This window comes from Myotis yumanensis, unplaced genomic scaffold, assembly GCF_028538775.1.
Source record: "Myotis yumanensis isolate MYYU_CA2020_CCGP unplaced genomic scaffold, mMyoYum1.0.hap1 SCAF_1, whole genome shotgun sequence".
NCBI lineage: Eukaryota > Metazoa > Chordata > Mammalia > Chiroptera > Vespertilionidae > Myotis > Myotis yumanensis.
Window position 1 is genome coordinate 91,450,698 of NW_027223752.1, and position 24,196 is coordinate 91,474,893.

A 24,196-nucleotide genomic window follows, 5' to 3' on the forward strand; every position below is an offset into this window, starting at 1 on the left:
ACTCTTATTTCTACAGTATATTAATTATAATTCTTAGAATATTTTCACATATCAAGGAGGCATATACTCCTATAACATAGAGCGGCAATTTTCAACTGGTGTGCCACAAGAATTTTTAAAACATGCAGTGCCTGACTAGTTAGTTATGGACACTGACCCTTAGATCAAGCATGTCAAACTCACGGCCCATGGGCCACATGTGGCTCACAACAAATATTTTTGTGGCCCAGGCAATATAACGGTATGTAAAAAGCGTTTTAATAAAAATTTTGTAACTTAATTTTTACAATATTCTGTTAGACATAATTATTAATAGTGAACTACAACGTTCACTAATGACTAATTACTATAATCATATTGCATTCATTTCCCTTATGCGCCTTAAGCGCAGGCACACCATCAGTGAATATTTTAGCAGCTGATTGCCATGTCATTAGTCTTGGACTGACTTGTTTGATGTACGTAACAGGAAATACTTTGCTTTCGGAGAACAAGAACAATAGGTTTATTTGCATTACTCTTATTAATTTGTGCAGTTACTCGGTATCTGGTAAGTTAATGTTTCAGAAAAATAATTTTTTATTAAAACATTCTATTGTTTTATGTTAACGATTACTCATTTATTTCAGCCTTTTGTATTCAGCATGTATCTATCAAAATAAAATAATTTTTTCTATGAAAATTGAAGCTTTTGTTTTTTTTTGCGACCCATGTAAACTTAAACCTTGTTTATTTGGCCTGTGTTAGCCTTTGAGTTTGACATGCTTGCCTTAGATTGTCAAAAAAGTGACAACAGCCAACAAACAATAGCTATCTGATGTGAATAAATAAAAATTAATGGCTTTTCTTTGTCAGATCAGCAAAGAATATATTTTTTGGTGTGCTGCAGAATTTTAGTAATTATAATTTTATATCAATGGACAATTTTTATTGCAAGACTTATAGGAAAGTGTATAGGGTTGTCAATTTTATGTGCTACAATATTTGGTATAGTACATATTTTCCCACTCAATCCAAGAAGATTTATTTTTATAATTTTGTAATAATTAAAATTAGTTTTATAGTTAGCTTTATGATTTCTAGCTCTGTAATGTTTTCTTTTCATTTCAACTAATATTGTGAAAGAGTCCTCAAGTAAATAGGGCTTAATCTATGAATGTATAAAGAGAAACTCCAGTAGAAGGAGAACTGCTTTTTAAAGCAGTAATTTTTAATATTTCCAATTATTTTTTTTAAATTTTTTTTTTATTTCAGAGAGGAAGGGAGACGGAGAGAGAGATAGAAACATCAGTGATGAGAGAGAATCATTGATTGGCTGCCTCCTGCACGCCCCCTTCTGGGGGTCGAGCCCTACGTAACCTGTGCTCTCGATCGGAATCGAACCTGGGAACCCTTCAGTCTGCAGGCCAATGCTCTATCCACTGAACTAAACCAGAGAGGGCATATTTTCAATTCTTAAAGCAAAACTAAAGGGTATGACCAAAGTGGTCTTGTGATTTATCTAACTTTGTTCAATAGAAAGTATACTTTGCATACTTTGTATAGAGTGTTTGTTTTGATCTTTTTTGAAATTGTTCTTAGCCTTTAAAAATCTCAGCACAGGTTTCGGTATTTTCCCTGGAAAAATGCACGTGCACAAAATTTTATTGGCATTTTAAGGGTTTCATATATTTGCTAAAGCTGTGGACTCCAACATAAGAAGAACCTCTGTTGATGTTAGGGAGAAGGAAGACACACTGAAATTTTTCTTCATTCTTCACCGATGCTCTGATTGGCAGCCATTAGAGTAACAGAAAGTACCTAAAAGATAAGTTGGGAAGCAAAGGGAGAAACAATAGTTTTTAAGAATGAAATGCTGGGTATAACATAAAACTTACTTTAATTTGAATATACTTTTAAAATATATATTTAGGAAAGTTGGGAAGAATTCCACCCATTATTCACTTGAATAGCTAGGTGTTTTGCTAGGTGATTCCAGGTGCATTTTTTGTTTGTAGAGTTGTTAATGGCAGTAATAAAATACCTACCAGTTAGATGATATGTGTTGAAATGCTTAATAGGAACATGCTGTCTTAGAGATGAGTTAATGCTAGAACTAGTTTGTGTGTTAGTATATACAAGAATCCAGACCACATTTATTTACCCACAGTTATTTTCTCTTCACTTTTTCACCTAGTGTTAGCTTAAAGCAAGCATTTCAAACTCTAAGGCTAACATAGACCAAATAAACAAGGTTTAAGTTTATGTGGGCCACAAAAAAAACAAAAGCTTCAATTTTCATAGAAACGTAGGTTTATTTTGATAGAGACATGCTGAATACAAAAGACTGAAATAAATGAGTAATCGTTAACATAAAACAACAGAACGTTTTAATAAAAATATTTTTTCTTGAACATTAACTTACCAGACACTGAATAACTGCACAAATTAATAATCATAACTCAAATAAACCTATTTTTCTTGTTCTCTGAAAGCGAAATATTTCCTGTTGCGCACACCAAACAAGTCAGTTCAAGACTAATGATGTAGCAATGGGCTTCTAAAATATTTGCTGCTAGTATTAGTGGAGAGAAATGGTGAGCCTGTGCGTAAGGCACATAAGGGAAATGAATGCAACACGGTTATAGTAGTCAGTCATTAACGAACGTTGTAGTTCGTTATTAATAAGCTACATATATATATATATAAGCCTAAGCAACCAGGCAACCGTTCGACCGTCTGGTAGCTATGATGCGCACTGACCACCAGGGGGGCAGACGCTCAACGCAGGAGCAGAAACCACAGGCATGGAATCATAGAACAGATGGATGAATCTCAGGGGGGAGGGGGAAGGGCGGGAGGAGATTAACCAAAGATCTTATATGCATACTAGTGGCCTGGTGCATGGTGGGTTCCCTCAGCCTGGCCTGCGGGGATTGTCTCGAAACCAGACCAGTGCACGGAAACGGGCTCTTCAACATCCCCTGAGAAGTCCCAGATTACAAGAGGGCGCAGGCCAGGCCAAGGGACCCCATGGTGCCCTGCACCCGTCCTCTAGTTATGTATAACAGGATATTGTAAAAATTTAGTTACGAAATTTTTATCAGCACGTTTCTTACATGCGTTATATTGGCTGGGCCGCAAGTTTGACATGCTTGCCTTAAAGGGTGTGAAAGAGCCTTCACAACAACCCTGATTTTCAAAGTGTGTTTGGATTTCCATCTAGCACCTACAGCTTTTATAGACTTTTTAAAAAGGGATTAGCTAGCCTGGCCTATTTGTTCAATGTTTACAGTGTTGTCCTGTGGACCAAAGGGCTCCAGGTTCAATTCCCGGTCAATGGTATGTACCGTGGTTGCAAGTCCCCAGCCCCAGTAAGGGCAGGAAGCCACCAATCAATGTGTCTCTCTCACATATATTTCTCTCTTCCCCCCTCCTCCCTCTCTTTCACCCTCTCAAGAAATCAATGGAAAAAATATCCTCCGGTGAGGATTAAAAAGGTGGGGGGAGTTTAAGTAAACCTTTATGGAGCCCTGGTTCCCACTAAAGACCTCTTTCTTATACTAACGTGTTATGCTGTAGTGTAATACTTATTCCTCCCACCTAAAGTAATTGCTTTATTGTAGTTTTATCATTTTATACTTTAACTAGAGGCCCGGTGCATGAATTCGTGTACGGGTGGGGTCTCTTGGGGTGGCCTGCGGGGGTCGGGCCCCAGCTCATGCCCCCAGCCCCGCAGCCCCACCTGGCACCCCACCTTGGCCTGGCGCTGCCACTTCACCTGCTCCACTATCCTCCCTGTGGGGAGATCAATCTGGGCTGGGCCCCCTGCCTGGCTCCCTTAGCGCCTGGGAACTGGGTGGTGCCCCCCAGCCCCCCGCCGCTGCTGCTGGTCACCATATGCGGGGCAATCGGGCCCCCTCTCGCACCCGCCTTGGTCTGGTGCCACCCACTCACCTGCTCTGCTATCCTGCCCTGGTCCCACTCTCGACGGGGCCCGCAGCACCTCCTGTGCTGCCAGCGCCGCGTCACCAACACCTGCCATGTTTTGCGCCACCCCTTGGTGGTCAGCGCATGTCATAGTGAGCGGTTGAACAACTGCCTGAGGGGACAGTTTGCACGTTAGGCTTTTACTATATAGGATGTTTTGTTTTTCTTACTACATTGTAAGCTTTTGGGGGGCAGTTATGATTATCATTCATCTTTGTGTACCCTACAGTAGTGTTTCTCAATCTTGAGTTCAATATTGACCTATTTTTAAAGTTAAAATTTTGAGTTTTCCAAAATATGTCTGTGGCCATCTCCCATACTTGAGTTCTTGGTCAACCTTGTTTTTATTAGCCTAGACAGTGGCCGGCAAACTGCGCTCACGAGCCACGTGCAGCTCTTTGGCCCCTTGAGTGTGTCTCTTCCACAAAATACCACATGCGGGCGCGCATGTACAGTGCAATTGAAACTTCGTGGTCCATGTGCAGAAGTCGGTATTTTGTGGAAGAGCCACACTCAAGGGGCCAAAGAGCCGCATGTGGCTCACAAGCTGCAGTTTGCCGACCACTGGCCTAGCACAATGGTTCTCAACTAGGTCAATTTTGCCCTCCAGGGATCATCTGGCAATGTCTGGAGACAATTTTGGCTATTACAACTGGGATGGGGAATTGCTACTGTATTTATTGGGTAGAGGCAAGCAATGCTGCTAAACCTTCTGCAATAAGTGATGCTCCACAACAAAAGATTATACAATCCAAAGTGTCAATAATACTATATATAAGAATGTGGTCTTTAAGGAAATTCCTGTGAGATTCTAGAAGTCATTCATACAAATTATGTTTGTACCTGCTCATTAGGAAAGGCAGGTTTTTCCTCATAGGTGGTAGATTTTACTTCCCTATCCTCACCATGATTGGGTAAAATATATTTTGAAGAAGGAGCTACTGTGGTACAAAGCCACATGCTATTGCTATGTGCCCCACTTCGCTCATCTTTATTCTGCTGTAAAATATGTTTTCATTTCCTTGTCACAGTCTTACTTGAGATTGCCATAACTTCTTATTTAGATCATTGTAATGACCTTTCTTAAAAAATCATTTAAATTTGAGATAATTGCAGGTTAACATGCAATTGTAAGATAATGCAGAGATCCCATGCATCCTTTGCCCAGTTTCCCACAAAAATAACATCTTCTAAAAGTATGGAGTAATATTACAACAAGGGTGTTGATATTAATGTGATCCACAGATCTTATTTAGATTTCCCCAGTTTTACTTATACTCATTTGTGTGTTTGTATTTCATTCTATGCAATTTTCACATGTAGATTTCTGTATCTGTCACATATCTTTCCTGTAGTCCTTTTATAACCATACCTTCCCTTCTAATTCCCCTCCATACATAACCCATCCCTAGCAACCCAACCACTGATTGGTTTTCCTTTTTATCATTTTATAATTTTGCCAGTTCCAGGATGTTATATAAATGGGATCATAGAGCATGTAGCTTTCTGGGACTGATTTTTTAGAAATTCAGTATAATTCCCTTGAGATTCAGACAAGTTGTTGCATAAATCAATAGTTTGTCTCTTTTTATTGCTGAGTAATATTCCATGTATGTATATAGCACAGCTTTTTAACCTGTTGTAGGACATCTGTATTATTTCTAGTTTTGGGCTATTATGAATAAAATTACTATGAACAATCAAGTACAGATTTTTATATAAATATAAATTTTCATTTCTCTGGGATAAATCCCCACGAGTGCAGTTTCTGGGTCATATGGTAATTTTATATTTATTTTTACAAGAAACTTTTCTAGAGTGGGTGTACTATTTTAAATTCCCACCAGCAATGTATAATGGATACTGTTTCTCCATATTCTCACCAGCATTGTTGGTTCAGTAACTTTTTTTTATTAAATTTTTAAGGAGAGAGAGAGACACATAACGTGAGAGAGAACCGGCTGCCTCCTGCACACCCCCTACCGGGGATCGAGCCCACAACCCAGGCATGAGCTCTGACCAGGAATCAAACTAGCAACCTTTCAGTGCACAGGATGACACCCAACCTACCAAGCCACAGTGGATATTGCTTCTTGGCAATACTGTTAATAAACATGCCTAATCTCTCTCCCTGCAAAATATATGTCTGTAGCCTCTGTATAAAATTCAGATTCTTCACTTAGGCACTAAAACTGTTTGCAGTGTGGCCCTTGCCTACCTTCATTAATTCCTATACATACTTTTTAGTTCCAGGTGTGTTGAAATAGTAGCTATCTCTTGTAATGATTAGATTATACATATAATATTACCAAATACCTGGTACACAGGGTGGGGCAAAAGTAGGTTTACAGTTGTTTGTATGGAAAAATAATACAATAATTAATAAATAATAATACCAGAATAAACTCTGTGTTTTGAGTATTCACAACACTGTAAACCTACTTTTACTCCACTGAGTATACCAAGCAATAAAAAAATGGCAGTTTCTAGTAATTTCTGAGAGCTTATGTTGGCATATGGTATGTATAGAAGAGTGAATGAACTATAGATAGACTAGATTCTTTCTAAATCCTGAAATGTCCCCAACCTCATCTCTACCTTTATAACTTCTGTCTTTTAAAGTCTGGGTTTAAGCCTATGTCTAATTATTTTGACACATAATCATACATTGTTTTATACGTGTTACTAATTAAATGACGGGTAGTGAGGTTTTTTCTTCATAATAGATTATCTGTTTGGTGAGGGCATTTAACTGTACTTCCATTCATTTTATTTTTTAATCCTCACCCGAGGATATACATATTTTTTAAGTTCTTTATTGTTTAACTAGAGGCCCAGTGCACAAAAATTTGTGCACTCAGGGGGCGGGGGGAGGGGGGTTCCCCAGCCCGGCCTGTGCCCTCTCACAGTCTGGGACCCCTCGGGAGATAACGACCTGCTGGCTTAGGCCTGCTCCTGGGTGGCAGAGGGCAGGCCCAATCCCTAGGTGCAGCCCCTGGTCGGGCTCAGAGCAGGGCCGATTGGGGAGTTGGGGCGCCGCCCCGTCATGCACAGAGCAGGGCGGATTGGGAGGTTGCGATGCCACCCTCAGTCACCCTCAGGGTAGGGCTGATTGGGGGGTTGGGGCACCGCCCCCTGTTACACTCAAGGCAGGGTCGATGGGGAGGTTGCGGCGCCACCCTCTGTCACACACAGAGCAGGGCCGATCAGGGGGTTGGGGAGCTCCCCCCTGTCACACACAGAGCAGGGCGGATCAGGGGGTTGGGGTGCTGCACCCTGTCACACACAGAGCAGGGCCGATCAGGGGGTGGTGCGCCGCACCCTGTCAAACACAGAGCCGCAGGGCAATCAGGGGGTTGGGGAGCTCCCCCCTATCAGGCACAGAGCAGGGCTGATCAGGGGGTTGGGGGTGCCTTCCCCTGTCACGAACAGAGCAGGGCGGATAGGGAGGTTGTGGCCCCGCCCCCTGTCACACACAGAGCCGCAGGGCGATCAGGGGGTTTGGGCACTGCCGCCTGTCACGCTGATCCTGGTGCTGGGAGCCTCACTGCTCCGCTGATCCTGGTGCTGGGAGGCATATTACCCTTTTACTATACAGAATAGAGGCCTGGTGCACGGGTGGGGGCCGGCTGGTTTGCCCTGAAGGGTGTCCTGGATCAGGGTGGGAGTCCCCACTGGGGTGCCTGGCCAGTCTGGGTGAGGGGCTGAGGGCTGTTTTCCGGAAGCGAGTGACTAAAGCTTCCAACCGCTCCTTGTTTTCTTTTCTTTTTTTTTTTCTGGGCCAGCTTTAGCTCTGAGGCCTCACTGCTGAAAACATGGATACAATGTTGCGGTCAGGCTGGATTTCAGTCCGGCTGGATTCTGGTGTTTTGTTTAGCTTCTTATTTGCAACATAGTACATAGTTGCTTAGAGTTGCCGTTGAGAGGCCAGCAAGTGAGGCGGGGAACGTTGGAGTTCGCAGCAAGGAAGCCTCATGCTCGCTTCAGTGCCTGGCTGCCGTCCGCCATCTTGGCTGACAGTTAATTTGCATATACTCACTGATTAGCCAATGAAAAAGGTAGCGGTCGTACGCCAATTACCATGTTTCTCTTTTATTAGTGTAGATGTATTACACAAGTCTCCTTTTTCCCCCATTGACCTCTCCCTGACCGCCCCCAATCCCCAGCACTTGCCCTCACCCCTCCTCTCCTCGCCACCCATCTGTGTCCATTGGTTATGCTCATATGCATGCATAAAAGTCCTTTGGTTAACCTTTACCTCCTCTTCCCCCCCCGCCTTCCCTCATAGGTTGGACAGTCTAATCAATGCTTCTATGACTCTGGTTCTGTTTTTGTTCATCAGTTTATGTTCATTATATTTCACAAATGAGTGAGATCATGTGATATTTATCTATCTGAAAGAAAGGTTTATTTCGCTTAGCATAATGCTCTCCAGTTCCATCCATGTTTTTGCAAATGGTAAGAATTACTTCTTTTTTTACAACAGTGTATTATTCCATTGTGTAGATATACCACAGTTTTCTAATCCACTCATCTGCTGATGGGCACTTAGGCTGTTTCCAAATCAACTATTGTAAATTGTGCTGCTATCAACATAGGGGTGCATATATCCTTTCTGATTGGTATTTCTGATTTCTTGGGATACATTCCTAGAAGTGGGATTACTGAGTCAAATGGGAGCAGCTAGTAGTTTGCAGGCTAGAAAGTATCTTAGTGCTCCTGAGAGAGGACTCAGTCAATGTATTCCTCTCTCAGCTTTGAAATTATAGTCTGTTCATTTTTACTACCTTCCACATTGTACTGTTTTGGTGGTGGTGGTAGTGGAAGGGTCATTTAAGGAGTAAGTGTCCACATACTATTGATTTGGTGGGTTAGTTCTAGAGCCAGAGCAAACATGCCAATGCTTTGATGACAACATCCCAGACATGTAATTATATTGCATGTAATCTGTATCACCAAAGAGTGATAGTATATGAGGATTTAGAAGTGGGATTTTATGAGCTCTGGAGGTTTGCTAGGTGGAGCAACCTGAAATTGAAAGTAAGAAAGGACTTAGTTAATTTTTCCAAGATATCCAGAGACTTAGAAGAATATATTGGGGGATCCATCCAAAGGAGAGACTCTTCCAGAAAGAATTGGAAATTAAGATGAGAATTGTTGCTTTAGGCCAGTGATGGAGAACCTTTTGAGCTCGGCGTGTCAGCATTTTGAAAAACCCTAACTTAACTCTGGTGCCATGTCACATATAGAAATTTTTTGATATTTCCAACCATAGTAAAACAAAGATTTATATTTTTGATATTTATTATATATATTTAAATGCCATTTAACAAAGAAAAATCAACCAAAAAAATGAGTTCGTGTGTCACCTCTGACACACATGTCATAGGTTCACCACCACTGCTTTAGGCATTGAAAGCTTTACCTGTGCTCCCTCCCCGACCCACCCACACTTTTCTGATTAGAAATTATGTGGGCATTTGTTTTGTTTTGTTTTGTTTTTTATTATAGAAATATCAGTTTAATCTTTTACTGTAAGAATATGAACGTTTTAAGAGGATCTTTGTTATTTATACAAACAGTATAATTAATTGATAAAGGTCTCTGGGTTTCTTTTAACTTCATGGTCTCGAATGTTGCTGTGGATGATTCACATCCTGAGATGCATATTGGGGGTCCTCTGGTTGACTGACCAGTAGCAGTAATCAAAGCCGAATGCCACAACCTTCTCCCAGGTGTCGCCAAAGCCATCTGGTCGATTGTCCACCTTTAAATTCCTGATTTTTGCCACTTTGCTGTCAATTTCCACAATAATTCTTCCTCCTCCTTTGGTCTTTGTCTTGCTGAGGGGCTGCACCCTCACGGCCACCCGCATGTTCACCATCCCTCGGCCTCCGCCCAAGCCTGGCAAGCCGGCCCAGCCGCAGCATCACCAACCCCAGCCCCAAACTTAGCCACAGCCCCGGCCCGGCCCCTCCGCCCCACTCGCCCCCTGGTGTGAGCCGGTTTGGGGCAAGAAATTATGTTTTTATCCTGTTGGTAAATCAGTAATGATATTTTTGAGAAATATGAATAGGTTGGTTATACCAGAAAAAATAAAAATTTGCAGATAAAATTAGACTAAAAAGCAATAATGGCTGTCAATAAAGGTGCTCTAATATGTATAAGTTACTGAAAACTTCCTCTTCTTTCTATATTTTAGAGATTCTCAATTGGGAGTGCATAATAGAATCATCTGTGGAGATGGTTACTATACCCTGCTCTAAAAAGACTGACTCAATTTCCTCAGTGGTTGAATTCCAGGCAATACTTCCTTAAGTTTTTGAGATGTTCTCTCCCTGGGTTAAAACCTACTTTCTCCTAATGCTAGATTGAAGTTAAAACTCTGTAACTTCCTTAATTTTTTTTATTGTGAAAATGCCTTGTTTATTGTGCAAATTATCTTTAAGAAATAGAGTCAGGCCCTGACTCTATTTCTTGGCTCAGTTGGTTGAACGTCATCCTATGCACAAAGGTTGCTTGGGGCACATGCTGAGGTGGTGGGCTCAATCCCCAGTAAGGCGTGTGTAGGAGACAGCTGATCATGTTTTTCTCCCTCTCCTTTCCTCTCTAAAATCAGTCAAAACATATTTTAAAAATATAAAGAAACTAGAGGCCTGTTGCACGAAAAGATTCATGCAATAGGCCTGGGTCTCGGGTGCCAGAGGAAAACCGGTGCCCCTCCGGCCGGAGCCGCCTTCAGTCTTTGCTCCACTACTTTGCGCCTACATATGCAAATTAACCACCATCTTTGTTGGTGATTAATTTGCATATCGCTCTGATTAGCCAATGGTGGGTGTAGGGAAGGTATGGTCAATTTGAATCTTTGTCTATTATTAGATAGGATAGCCCTGCTGGTGTGGCTTAGTGGTTGAGCATTGACCTATGAACCAGGAGATTGTTCGATTTTTGGTTGGGGCAAATGGGAAAAGAAGGCACAAATGATGGGACTAAAAATTTATGGAGTTACATAGGTTCACTGTATAATTGGTAATTAAAGTTGCGTTCTTACAAATACAGCCATGCCCCAAAACCTCACATGCATGTCGTAAAGACCAAATAAAATTAACAGACCACCCCTAAACTGAATTGAGCATTGCTTAATCCTAGTTTCTCCTTTGTGTTGGCATTGAAAAATGTTTTTTTCTAATCTCCCTACCTATCCAGTTTTCCATTATTTTCAAAGGAAACATTTTTTTTTCTACTCACCTATTTTTTCTGTTTACTTTTATCTCACCATTGCTTAAGTTGCTGCTTTTAGCAGAATTTATTTAATGAGTACCATTTTGATGGGCATGGTTGGATGTGGCTTTAATTTATTCATTTATTTTTCACTGCTTTTATTTTGTTGTTGTTAGTCCTCACCTGAGGATATTTCCATGGATTGTTAGAAAGAGTGGAAGGGACAGGGAGAAACACAGAAACATGGATGTGAGAGAATCACATTAATTGGTTGCCTCCCACACGTGTTCCCACCAGCCTACAACCAAGCTGTGTGCCCTTGACCTGAATCGAAGCTGGGACCCTTCGAATATCTGAGGGCTGAAGCTCTCTATCCAGTGAGCCAAACTGGCTAGGGCTGGATGTGGCTTTTAAATATTTCTTTTGATACAAAATGTGTATTTACAATGCTTAATACTAATGTTATTCTAAAGGAAATTTAATAGTTTTAGCTTGAATATGTTTTCTTACAGCAGAAGAAGAAAACTAAGAACTTCAATCCACCAACACGTAGAAATTGGGAAAGTAATTACTTTGGGATGCCCCTCCAGGATCTGGTTACAGCTGAGAAGCCCATACCACTATTTGTTGAAAAATGTGTGGAATTCATTGAAGATACAGGTAGGATATAAATATCATTGAAAGAGGTTTGATTTAAATTTTCACTTTTGCTGCACCAACAGTTTTTTTAAATGTTCATGATTCATTAAAGCTAAGTTTTGAAAGAGGTGTATAGTTCTCATTATTAGGATTGTCTTGAGTATTAACTCTAGATATAACCATCTGACATCTGAAAGAAGCTTTGTTATTGGCCAGTAATGTTTTTGTTGGACTTCTCTTTAATAAATGGCTAAGTTGAATGCTAAAATGTTAATAAACTCACCTTATTCTGGAATTTAGAATAACTTGATTGTTAAATCGTGCTATTTATTCATAGGTAGTTATGATTTAAATCTATAATTTGAAAGTTTTTAATATTCTAAAGCAACACTTGATTTTTATTACTTATTTTACACATGAATTTTTCCGTTAAAAATTAGTAATAATTAAGAATGTTTGATCAGTGTTCTGCTCTCGCATTGATGTTTCTCTCTCTCTCTCTCTCTCTCTCTCCCCCTTTTCCTTCTCTCTTTAAAAATCAATTTAAAAAGTCCTAAACAAAAACCCCCAGAAAACTGGATACCCATATTCTATCTAAAAAAATCAAGCTTACTGGCCAGTGTGGCTCGCAGGTTGTCTGTACACAGAAAAGTGATGGGTTCAGTTCCTGGTCAGGGCACATACCCAGGTTGTGGGTTTGATACCCAGTTGCTAGTCAATGTTTTTCTCTCACATCAATGTTCATTTTGCTCTTCCTCTCTTTCTAAAACATATGAAAACACATTCTTGGGTGAGGATAAAAAAATAGAGTCTTGGTCAAGTCATATAGCCTTACTGATTTTCTTGTTGACTTTTTTAATTACTTAACACTTGGAGTGGGGGAAACGAGTTAAGTCGGCTCGCGTGAATTGCGCGGGAGCCGTCTTAACTCGGTTCATATAGATTTGCGGTGGAGTGCGGGAAACGTGTAAACTCGGGCCGATTGTAACTGCGTATTACCAAATATTTGTTTGTTTGCCATTCACAAAGATACCTACCTGCGTATGCGAACCGTTTCATACCCATTGGGGTAATAGGTATCATAAAAATCCCTGATTTTGCGCGGGAAACCTAAATAATTGCCCGCGCCATCTTATATTTTGGCGGGAAATTCACCCCACACCGGAGTGTTAAATAGTATTACTGAAATCTGAAGTCATGATTGTAAATTTGTTCCTCCTTTAAATTCTCTTGTTTTGCTTCATGTGTTTTGAAATTGTTTTAGTTGCACATGCATTTATGATTATGTTTCTTTATGAACTGACCTATTATTATGAAGCATTCTCTTTATGCTTTGTAATATTCTTTGTCCTGGAGTCTACTTTGTCTAATATTAAAATAGTCAATGGTATTTTCTTTTTAGTAGTATTTATTGGTATGTCTTTTCTATCCTTCTACTTTCAACCTTTCTGTATCTTTATATTTAATGTAGTTTCTTATAAACAACTAGAAGCCCCGTGCACAAAAATGTGTGCACTGGCCGGGGGCGTCCTTCAGCCCAACCTGTGCCCTCTCACAGTCTGGGACCCCTTGGGAGATAACCACCTGCTGGCTTAGGCCCGCTCCCCTGGTGGCAGATGGCACGCCCAGTCCGCGGTGTCTGCCCCATCTCCCCCAGTCACAGATGGCAGGCCTGGATCCCGCGGATCCCGAGCTGGGGCGGGTGGCGGCTCAGGATCGCGCTGAGGTCCCTGTGTGGATGTTCAGGCTCCGAAAGCGTAGTTTTTCTTTCTTGGTTTTGTTTTTACTTCTTGAAATTGAAATGTGTTAAAAAAAAAATTTTTTTTTTTTTCTGCACCTTTTCGGGTCCCAGGGACCCCGCCACACACTAGCTGTCCTTTCCCAGCTCGGTGCTCCTCCGAGCTTTTCACGGAGGGGCAACCTTTTAGGTTGTGGGGTGCGTTGAGAGAAGCCTGGCTTTCTGAAAGCGAGTGTTTGATTTGGGGATTTGTGGTCTGGCTGAGGAGCCCCCAGGGCCCACTCAGAACAGTGGGGGCAGCCACAGTGAGTGACCAAAGAAACCAGAGAAAGTTAGGAGACAATAAACGGTTCGATTTCTAATTCCACACGTTGCAGGAGCCAAGTTGTGCCCTGGATTTTCCAGGGAGAGAGTGAGTGAGTTGCATGTGTGTCCACTGCCCCTCACACAGCCGGCCACTTGAAGTGTGATTTTCGCCAGCAAGGGCGTGGATGCGGCCGCCTGGGCCTTTGTTCCCGCCTTTGCAGATGCGTGTGTGTGTGTGTGTGTGTGTGTGTGTGTGTGTGTGTGTGGAGGGGGGAGAGGCAATTAGGACCAGGAGGCAGGTGTGTGCTCTGGGGGTCACAAGGTCAGCGAGGCCTAGGTGCACCGGACACACAGGGGCTGCCGCCCAGCTGTTGGGGCCAGCAGGGAGCCGCAGTGGCCACCTGCCCCCGGGGTAGCTGGGAGCCAGCGCTGCTCCAAGGCACTCTGCTTTCCCCACCCCAGGAGGCGCTGTTTGTCAAACTTGGCCGCCTTGGCAGGAGGCGCCTGCCTGCATGTTCTCACCGGGAGAATTGTTCCCTTTGCAGTCCTTGGAAGGCTGGTAGGACGCTTGCAGATTCCTCAGGCTCTGCTGCGAGCAGGAAGGGGCGCCCAGGAGTGCCTTGGATGCTGGGTGGGCTCCGCGCCCGGCCCTGCTTCCCAGGAGCCCAACTTGGCTGAAAAGAATAGCTCAAGCACCCAGTGAGGCCTTAAAGCCTGGGGTGCTTGCTTGTGTTGTCCGAGTCTAAGCTCGCGGCGCTGGAGCGCCCCCAGGAGACAGGATCCCGGCACGGCTCTGTCTCCTTCCCGAAAACCTGCTATCGGGTGCCCCGCTGTCCTTCACTTTTCGTCCCGGACTTGCCAGTCACTCCTGGTCTCTGTTCGCCTCTGGCCGATGTGGGGTGGCAATCCACTTGTTTTTATTGGAGTGTTTATTATGTCATTCATTAGTTTTTAATGTAGTTATCAGTATAATTGATTTTAAATCTCCCATCTTGTTTTTTTCTATTTGTCCCATGTGTTCATTCCCTTTTTCTTTTCCTGCCTTCTTTTGGATTAATTGAATATCTTTAATTCTATTTTAACTCCAATATCAGATTATTATTATCTATCTCAGATTTTTAGTGCTACTCTTAAGTTTTGAAATATATCCAGTCACAGTTCATCTACATTAATCTACACTAATAAAAGAGAAACGTGCAAATTGGTGTCACTCTGCTACACCCAGCAGCCAATCAGAGTGACTATGCAAATTAACCCAATAAAGATGGTGGTTAATTTGCATACGCAGGCGTGGATTGAAGACTAAAGGCTCTGGCCGGAGTGAAGACTAAAGAGGCTTGGCTTCTCTGCTGTGGCTACAATGGAGAAGCCAAGTCTCGCTGTGGCCATACCAAAGGCTTGGGTCCCAGGTGCCCGCAGCCAGGGGAAGGAAGGCCTATTGTGTGAATCTTCGTGCAATGGGCTTCTAGTCTTCAAATAATATTACATTACCATAATGTGTAGTTTAAGAACATTGTAACAGTATATTTAACCCTCCTATCTCTTGTTTTATTGTTATACATTTTAATTAATTCTACAACATTTTAAACATCACAGTACATGCATGTTTATAATTTTTGCTTTAAATAGGTAATTATCCTCATTTTTGAAAGATAGTTTCTTAGGTTATAAGTCTTTGTAACAACTTTATTGAATATAATTCACATACTCTACAATTCATCTGTTTAGCAGAGTTGGGGAATGCCCGGTCCTTGGGCCATATAAGGCCCGAGAAATCCTTTGGTCTGGCCCTGCCAAGGCATTAGGGGTGGGTTAATTAAATGTTTGACTAAAGATAGCAGGCTAATTTTTAAGTTGATAATTTTTGTAAGGCCTACTAATGATGTTATAAATATCCAAATGGCCCTTGGAAGAAAACGGTTCCCCAGCCCTGACTTAAAGTGTACAGTCCAGTGGTGTATTCAGTTATGTAGCCATCAGCACAAACAATTTTAGAACATTTTTATCATCCCAAAAAGAAACCCCATACCCATTAAGTAATCACTCCCTATTCCTCACACCCACCAACCCACCCTTAACTTTCTGACTCTATAGATTTACTTGTTCTGATCTTTTGTGACTGCCTTCTTTCAGTTAACATGTTTTCAAGGTTCATCCATATTATAGCATCTATCAGTATTTCATTTTTATTGCTAACAATTTTTTCATTAATGGACATTTGGGGTTGTTTCCATTTTCTGGCTATTGATAATAGTGCTGCTGTGAATAGTCCTATATAAGTTTTTGAATGGATGTGTTTTTTACTTCTCTTGAGTAAATCATATGGTAACTCTTTATTTAACCTTTTGAGGAAGACCAGTCTGTCTTACAAAGTGGCTGCATTATTTTACATTCCCACCAACAGTATACAAGATGTCCAATTTCTTCATGTCTTCACTTAAACTTATTTTCCTCTTTTTAGATTATAGCCATTCTGAGCAGGTGTGAAGTGCTATCTCATATAATTTTGATTTGCATTTCCCCTGATGACAAATGATATGAGCATATTTTCAGGTGCTTATTAGCTATTGTATATTTTCTTTGGAGAAATACCTATTCAGATCCTTCACCTATTTTTAAATTGAGCTGTTTGTCTTCCTGTTTAGTTTGCAAAATTTTTCCCATCTGTGAGTTGTCTTTCAAAATTCCTTGATGGTATCGTTTCAAGCACAAAAGTTGTAAATTTTGACACTCAATTAATTTTTAAAAATTTTGACACTGTGCATGGTAACATATCTAAGAAGGTTTGCCACTGATTCGTGCACCAGTGGGGTCCCTAGGCCTGGCCTGCGGGGATTAGGCCGAAATGGGCTCTCCAACATCCCCTGAGGGATAGCGGATTGAGAGAGGGTGCAGGCCAGGCTGGGGAGGGACCGCAGGAGGGCTCCAGGGTGTGTCCAGCCCATCTCGCCCAGTCCCGATCTGCCAGACCCCAGCAGCAAGCTAACCTACCCTCTGGAGCATCTGTCCCCTGGTGGTCAGTGCACGTCATAGCGACTGGTCGAATGGTCGGACACTTAGCATATTAGGTTTTTATTATATAGGATATTCTTCTAAGTTTTATATTAGCTATTTATCCATTTTGAGTTAATTTTTTATAGGTGGTTTAGGGAAGGTTTTCAGCTTGATTTTTTTGCATGTAGGTATACATTGTCAAAGTACCTTATTTAATTCCCTTGGCATTCTTTTTGAAAATCGGTTGACCATGATCATGAATGTGTCTGGACTTAATTTAATTGATCTGTATGCCTATCCATTTATGCTGGTAGCACTCTATAGCATTACTGTAGCTTTGTAGTAAGTTTTGAAATCAAGAAGTATTGAGTCTTCCAACTTTATTCTTCTGGGAATATAGTTCTATGCTGATGAATTTTTAAAACTGTGTGTGTTTTTTCCATTCAGTTTTGTAAAGACTCTTGTCTTCTGCATGATATCTAACAAATGGTCTGCTTGTTAGTCTTATTTTGTGATCCTGTATGTGATATGTTCTCCTTTCTCCCTCAATTCCCAGCTACTCTTAATATTATTCTCTTTGGTTTTCAGCAGTTTTAGTTAAAAAATGACAATGCATCAAACCTGCAACCTTTTTGGTGTACGGGACAATGCTCCAACCGAGCCACCCAGCCAGGGCTCATTGTTCATTTTGATTAAGCTATATATCTATTGGTATATGTTGTAGTTCACTGATTTTTTTTTTTTTTTTTTTTTTTTTTGGTTCAGATTTAGATGTTTCATTTAAGTTTCTTTTTATGTGTTTCATTTTTCTACCCATTGTGTTGATATTTTCCTTTACATCTTTGAGTATACTAAAACAATTTATAATAGCTGTTTTAAGATCCTGTGTTACTAATTCTGTCATATTTCATTTCTGGGTCTCTTTCTGTTGATTTCTCCTGATTATAGTTCGTTTGTTTTTTGCTGCTTTGGTGGTTTTTGATTTGATATCAAATATTTTGAATTTTACATTATTGGGTGATTAATTTTCTGGTGTTCTTTTAAAAGTATTGGGTTTGTTTTGTCATGTGTTAAATATTATGTGAAGCAATTTGATCCTTTTTAGGCTTGCTAGTTTTTCACGGGGTGGATCCAGAGCAACTTTTAGTCTAATATTTATTTAGACCTACAATATGGCATGAAGACTTGACCCAGTGTGCTCTGCCTATTAAAAAGATCTTTTGAGCCAAAACCGGTTTGGCTCGGTGGATAGAGTGTCGACCTGCGGACTGAGAGGTCCCAGGTTCGATTCCGGTCAGGGGCATGTACCTGGGTTGCGGGCACATCCCCAGTGGGAGATGTGCAGGAGGCAGCTGATCGATGTTTCTCTCTCATCGATGTCTCTAACTCTCTATCTCTCTCCCTTCCTCTCTGTAAAAAATCAATAAAATATATTTTAAAAAAAAAAAAGATCTTTTGAGAATAGAACTTGAACTATTCTTAGTCCCTGGCCTAAAGAAGTTTTCTTTTGTACATGTGCAGTATTCAACCAAATGCTCTGGGGACTTTTCTGAACATCTCTGAGGCTCTTTCTCCATATATCTCTTCCTCTTTTTTAGTACTGTACCCTTCAAATTCTAGTCTTATTATTTCTGAACTCCTTTTTACATTTTCTCAACTCTGATAGACCATTCTACCTCTGGTTGGATTCTACCTCTCTGCACTACTATCAAAAAATTGTCTCCAGACATTAATTTGGGACATTCAGACAGTTTAACTTATTTAATTCTTTTTCCTCGCTGATCACAGTTTTGAGCTGCCTGTTTTCTGAAAGCTGTTTCATACAATTTCCTAGGTTTTAGTTTTTTTCTATAGTAGGGCAATTGCCATAGCAGTTAATCCTTAATGATAGAGTCAGATCTATAGCAGTTTTTATAATAGGTATTATATAATAAGTTGTGTTACGTTATTCCTGTTGGGAAATGGCCCTGGAAATATTATTATAAATTCAAAGTAGGCAAAAAGGGGTAGTGCAGAGGAGAGAGACTGAAAAGCATAAGAACAAAAGGACTCTCTCAAGAATTAGGATGATAAACCTGATAGATAGGGGTTAAAAGAGGACTCAAAAATGCCTCTCAGGGATGTGGAGAAAAAGGAACACTTGTGCACTGCTGGTGGGAATGCAGACTGGTGCAGCCACTATGGAAGGCAGTATGGAGGTTCCTCAAAAAATTGGAAATGGAACTCCCATTTGACCCTGTGATCCCACTTCTAGGAATATATCCCAAGAAACCAGAAACACCAGTCAGAAAGGATCTATGCACCCCGATGTTCATAGCAGCACAATTCACCATAGCTAAGATCTGGAAACAGCCTAAGTGCCCATCAGTAGATGAATGGATTAGAAAACTGTGGTACATCTACACGATGGAATACTATGCTGCTGTTAAAAAGAAGGAACTCATACCATTTGCAACAGCATGGATGGAACTGGAGAGCATTATGCTAAGTGAAACAAGCCAGTCAATGAAGGAAAAATACCACATGATCTCACTCTTTCATGGATAATTAAGACCATTACAAACTTTTGAACAATAATAGATACAGAGGCAGAGCTACCTCAAACTGATTGTCGGACTGCAGTGGGAAGGCCAGGGAGGGTTGGGGGACAGGAGGGAGGGGAGTAAGAGATCAACCGAAGGACTTGTATGCATCCATATAACCATAACTAATGGACATAAGACACTGGGGGGTAAGGGAGGGCAGGGGCTTGTCAAGGGTGGGGGGGGAAAAAGGACACTTATGTAATACCCTTTGTAATACTTTTAGCGAAAAAAAAAAAATGCCTCTCAGATTGCTATATTAGGGTGACTGTAGGTATTTATCATTGATGAAAATAGAATTTATAGTATGAAAAGTAGATTTGCCATTTCATAATGGATTTCTGTTATGTGCATGTTAAATCTTAACCCTTTGCGGTCCAATTTTATTTTTGGAATTCAAACAGTCTGGTCCAAATTAATTGACGGGATTCAATGTTGAAGTTATCTATCTCACTAGACCTCAGCTCGACGTTGGACCTGCTCTTAGCACCTGGTCTGTTGAGTCAGCCTCCACGTTGGACCGAAAAGGGTTAAGATACACCAATTGCTATGACATGCACTGACCACCAGAGGGCAGAAGCTCCAACCAGTAGGTTAGCTTGCTGCTGGGGTCCAGCTGATTGGGACTGAGCGAGACGGGCCAGACACACCCTGGAGCCCACCTGCGTTCCCTCCCCAGCTGGCCTATCTCCCTTTTCCCTCCCCGGCCCCAATCATGCACCAGTGCGGTCCCTTGGCCTGGCCTGCACCCTCTCTCAATCTGGGACCCCTCAGGGGATGTTGGAGAGCCAGTTTCGGCCCGATCCTGCAGGCCAGGCCAAGGGACCCCACTGGTGCACGAATTTGTGCACTGGGCCTCTGGTTTTTAATAAGAAAGAAGCATGTTATCAGCATTGAATATATACAGGTCAGGTGACTTAAAATGATACTTTTTTTACATTTTTATTGAGTCATAATCATCTATACTAATAAGAGCCTAGGGCAGTGGTCGGCCAACTCATTAGTCAACAGAGCCAAATATCAACAGTACAACGATTGAAATTTATTTTGAGAGCCAAATTTTTAAAACTTAAACTATATAGGTAGGTACATTGTTATTAATTTAATTAGGCTACTCCTAAAGCTTAGGAAGAGCCACACTCAAGGGGCCCAAGAGCCACATGTGGCTCGCGAGCCACAGTTTGCCGATCACTGGTCTAGGGCCATCACGACCTAAATGACCAGGCGGACGACCAAAAGAGAGAAGCGGGGCCTGATCAGCAGCCACTTTGGCTGCTGGCAAGGCGGGGGGGGGGGGGGGGGGCTTGATCCACAGCTGCTGCGGAGGCTGTTAATCAGGCCCTGAGATAGGTCTGGAAAGAGAGACAGCTGTCAGCGGGCCGTTCTGGATTTCCCAGAAGAGCCAATGGCTGCCTAGGCTGCGGAGTTTTTGATGCTGACTGGCATGGAAACCGACCAATCAGAAACAAATCTGGGTGAACTGCGAGGAGCCCATGGCTGCCTAGGAGGTGGAGCTTTTGACGCTGACTGGCATAGAAACTGACCAAGCAGAACCTAATCTGGGTGAACTATGAAGGCAGAACCTAAGTTGGGGGCTGAGGAGGGGTTTTAAGGGCAACAGCTGTTTGGTGTAAGGTGTAAGAAAGCAGTTCAATCTTATGTAATAAAAGGGTAATATACAGATTGACCCTAACAGCAGAACAACTGGGAATGACTGGTCACTATGACACACACTGACCACCAGGGGGCATACGCTCAATGCAGGAGCATCTGGTGGTCAGTGCGCTCCCACAGGGGGAGCTCTGCTCAGCCACAAGCCAGGCTGATGGCTGCCAGTACAGCGGTGGTGGTGGGAGCCTCTCTTGCCTCCTCAGCAGCGCTAACGACGTCCGACTGCAGCTTAGGCCTGCTTCCCGCTGGCAAGTGGACATCCCCTGAGGGCTCCTGGGCTGCCAGAAGGATGTCTGACTGCCAGATTAGGTCAATCCCCCAGGGAGCAGGCCTAAGCCAGCAGGTGGTCATCCCCCAAGGGGTCCCAGACTGCGAGGGGGCACAGGCCAGACTGAGGGGACCCCCCCCCCCCCCGCGAGTGCACAAATTTTTGTGCACCAGGCCTCTAGTTTTTTAATAACCGGTTTGGCAGTATAGTACATATGACTGGCTATCAGTCCAGATATAGGGATTATGTATTTTTGTCTGCAAAGAGCATCTCCTCTTGCTGAAAAAAGGCTCCCCCCACCCCATTTAAGCAATCCTATCCTATATAATTTATCTATACTAATAAAAGGGTAATATGCTAATTAGACCCGGTCAACCAGCCATCTTCTGGTTGTCCGACTTCCTTCTGGACAAAGCCATGGTGGTGGAGGCCGAGGCAGAGGCAGTTAGGGGCTAGCAGGAGAGGGCAGTTGGGGGCGACCAGGCCGGCGGCGGGGGGCAGTTAGGAGCGACCAGGCTAGCAGGGGAGAGCAGTTGGGGGCGATAAGGCTGGCAGGGGAGCAGTTAGCAGCGACCAGGCAGGCAGGCAGAGAGGTTAGGGGCGATCATACACGCAGTCAGAGTGGTTAGGGGCGATCAGGCAGGCAGGCAAGTGAGCAGTTAGGTCCCAGATTTCGAGAGGGATGTCCGACTGCCAGTTTAGGCCCGATCCCTGAGGGGTCCCCGATTGGAGAGGGTTCAGGCTGGGCTGAGGGAACCCCTGCCATGCACGAATTTTGTGCAGTGGGCCTCTAGTCTATGTATATAAAAAAGCCAGCAACCGGAACGCTGTAACGACCAGAATGACCGGTTGCTATGATGCCCATTGCGGCCAGAGAATCAGCCCATCGGGGGTGGAACTGGTTGGCCAACCTCCCGCAGCCCCTCCCCCCACCAGCTCTGCTCCCGATCACCCCCCTCCACACTCTGATCAGGGGCAGGGCCAGCCAGCCAACCACCCATGGTCCCTCCCCCAGGCCACTGGCCCCCAATCGGACCCCCCCACCCCATTCTGGGACTGGGCCGGCCGACCCACAGCCCCTCCCCATGGCCACCCTGTCCCCAATTGGCTCCCTCACCCCAATCGCCTGCAACCCCTTCCCCCAGTCAGCCCGGCCCTGATTGGGCCCCAATTGGGGCAGTCAGCCAGCCAACCTCCTGCCGTCTCTCCTCCCAACAGGCCCATCCCCAATCCGCCCTGATTAGGGCCAGGGCAGCTGGACTTTACCTATGCACGAATTCATGCACTGGGCCTCTAGTATGACAAAAAAGTAACTATTTTAAAATATACGACAATTAACTGGTGTGTAGTGCATGTACAGTATTGTACAACTACCACCTCTAATTCCAGAGATTTTCATCACCCCAGATAAAACTCTATACTCATTGTGCAGTTACTCTTCTCTAGTCCCCTCTTGCCCCAGTCTCTTGTACCCACCAACCTGCTTTATGTTTCTATGGTTTTACTTATTCTAGATATTTCATATATATGGAATCATACCATATGTGACCTTTTGTCTGGCTTCTGTCATTTCACATAATGTTTTTGAGGTTCATTTATCTCGTAGCATGTGTCATTGTGTGGACATATACCACTTGTTATGTATTCATTATCAGTGGGTAGACATTTAGTTTGTTTCCACCTTTTGGCTATTGTGAACAATGCTGCTATGAACTTCATGTACAAATATTTGAGTACCTGTTTTTTGTTTTTTTTCTTTATTGATTAAGGTATTACATATGTGATCTTATCCCTCCATTGTCCCCCTACCCCCTTGCTTGTGCCCTCACCTTCCCTAGTGTCTGTCCATTGGTTATGCTTATATGCATGCATACAAGTCCTTTGGTTGACCTCTTCCCCCCCCCCCCCCCCCCCCCCCCCCCGCCTTCCCTCTGAGGTTTGATGGTCTGATCAATGCTTCTCTGTCTCTGGATCTGTTTTTGTTCATCAGTTTACCTGGAGAGCATCATGCTGAGCGAAATAAGTCAGTTTGAGTATTTGTTTTCAATTCTTTTAGGTACATAACCTAGGAGTGGAATGGTGGGTCACATAGTAACTCTATGTTTAACTTGTTGAGGCACTGTCAAATTGTTTCCTACAGTGGATGCACCATTTTACATTTCTATCAGCAATGTACAAGAATTCATATTTGTCCACATTCTTGCCAACACTTGTTATATTCTGTGTGATTGTGTGTGTGTTTTAATTTTAGCGATCCTATCTCTTTTGATAGAGATTATTGGTAATATTGCCGTCTTAACAGTATTAAGCCTTCCACTTCATGACCACTGGAGGCCTTTCCATTTATTTAGGTATACTTTAGTTTTTCTCATTACTGTTTTATAGTTCTCATTGTACAAGTCTTGCAACTCCTTGGTTAAGTTTTCCCTAGGTATTTAGTATTCTTTTGAATTATGTTGTAAACAAATTTTTTCCTTTTTTTAGGTTTTTTATTATTAAGTAAATTTATTGGGGTGACATTGGTTAATATGACCATATAGGTTTCAGGTGTGGGTTTCCATGTCAGAAGATCTATATATTGCACTGTGTGCCCGCCACTCAAAGTCAAATCTTCTCCTGTTACCATATAGATTTTTTTTCTTAATTTCATTTTTGCAACTTGGTTAAAAATTTTTATAGCTCTATTTTGTGTGTGTGTATTCTTTGGGATTTAAGGTCATGTCCTCTATGAAGAGAGATAGTATTACTTCTTCCTTTTATTTCTTTTTCTTGCCTAGTTGCTCTAACACTTTTGCAATTTTTACTGCA

At 42.5% G+C, this 24,196-nt stretch overlaps 1 protein-coding gene across 5 annotated transcripts in view; it reads left to right on the top strand.

Annotated features, from left to right (window-relative positions):
• ARHGAP5 (Rho GTPase activating protein 5) overlaps window positions 1-24,196 on the top strand; it is a 102,020-nt gene that overhangs the window by 36,614 nt on the left and 41,210 nt on the right. For 4 of the 5 annotated variants that reach the window (XM_070427669.1, XM_070427688.1, XM_070427698.1 and 1 more), the window contains exon 3: window positions 11,703-11,850. In XM_070427669.1, the coding sequence (XP_070283770.1) occupies window positions 11,703-11,850 (148 nt within the window). The remainder of the gene's footprint in view (window positions 1-11,702; window positions 11,851-24,196) is intronic. The other variant, XM_070427678.1, reaches the window with a different exon arrangement.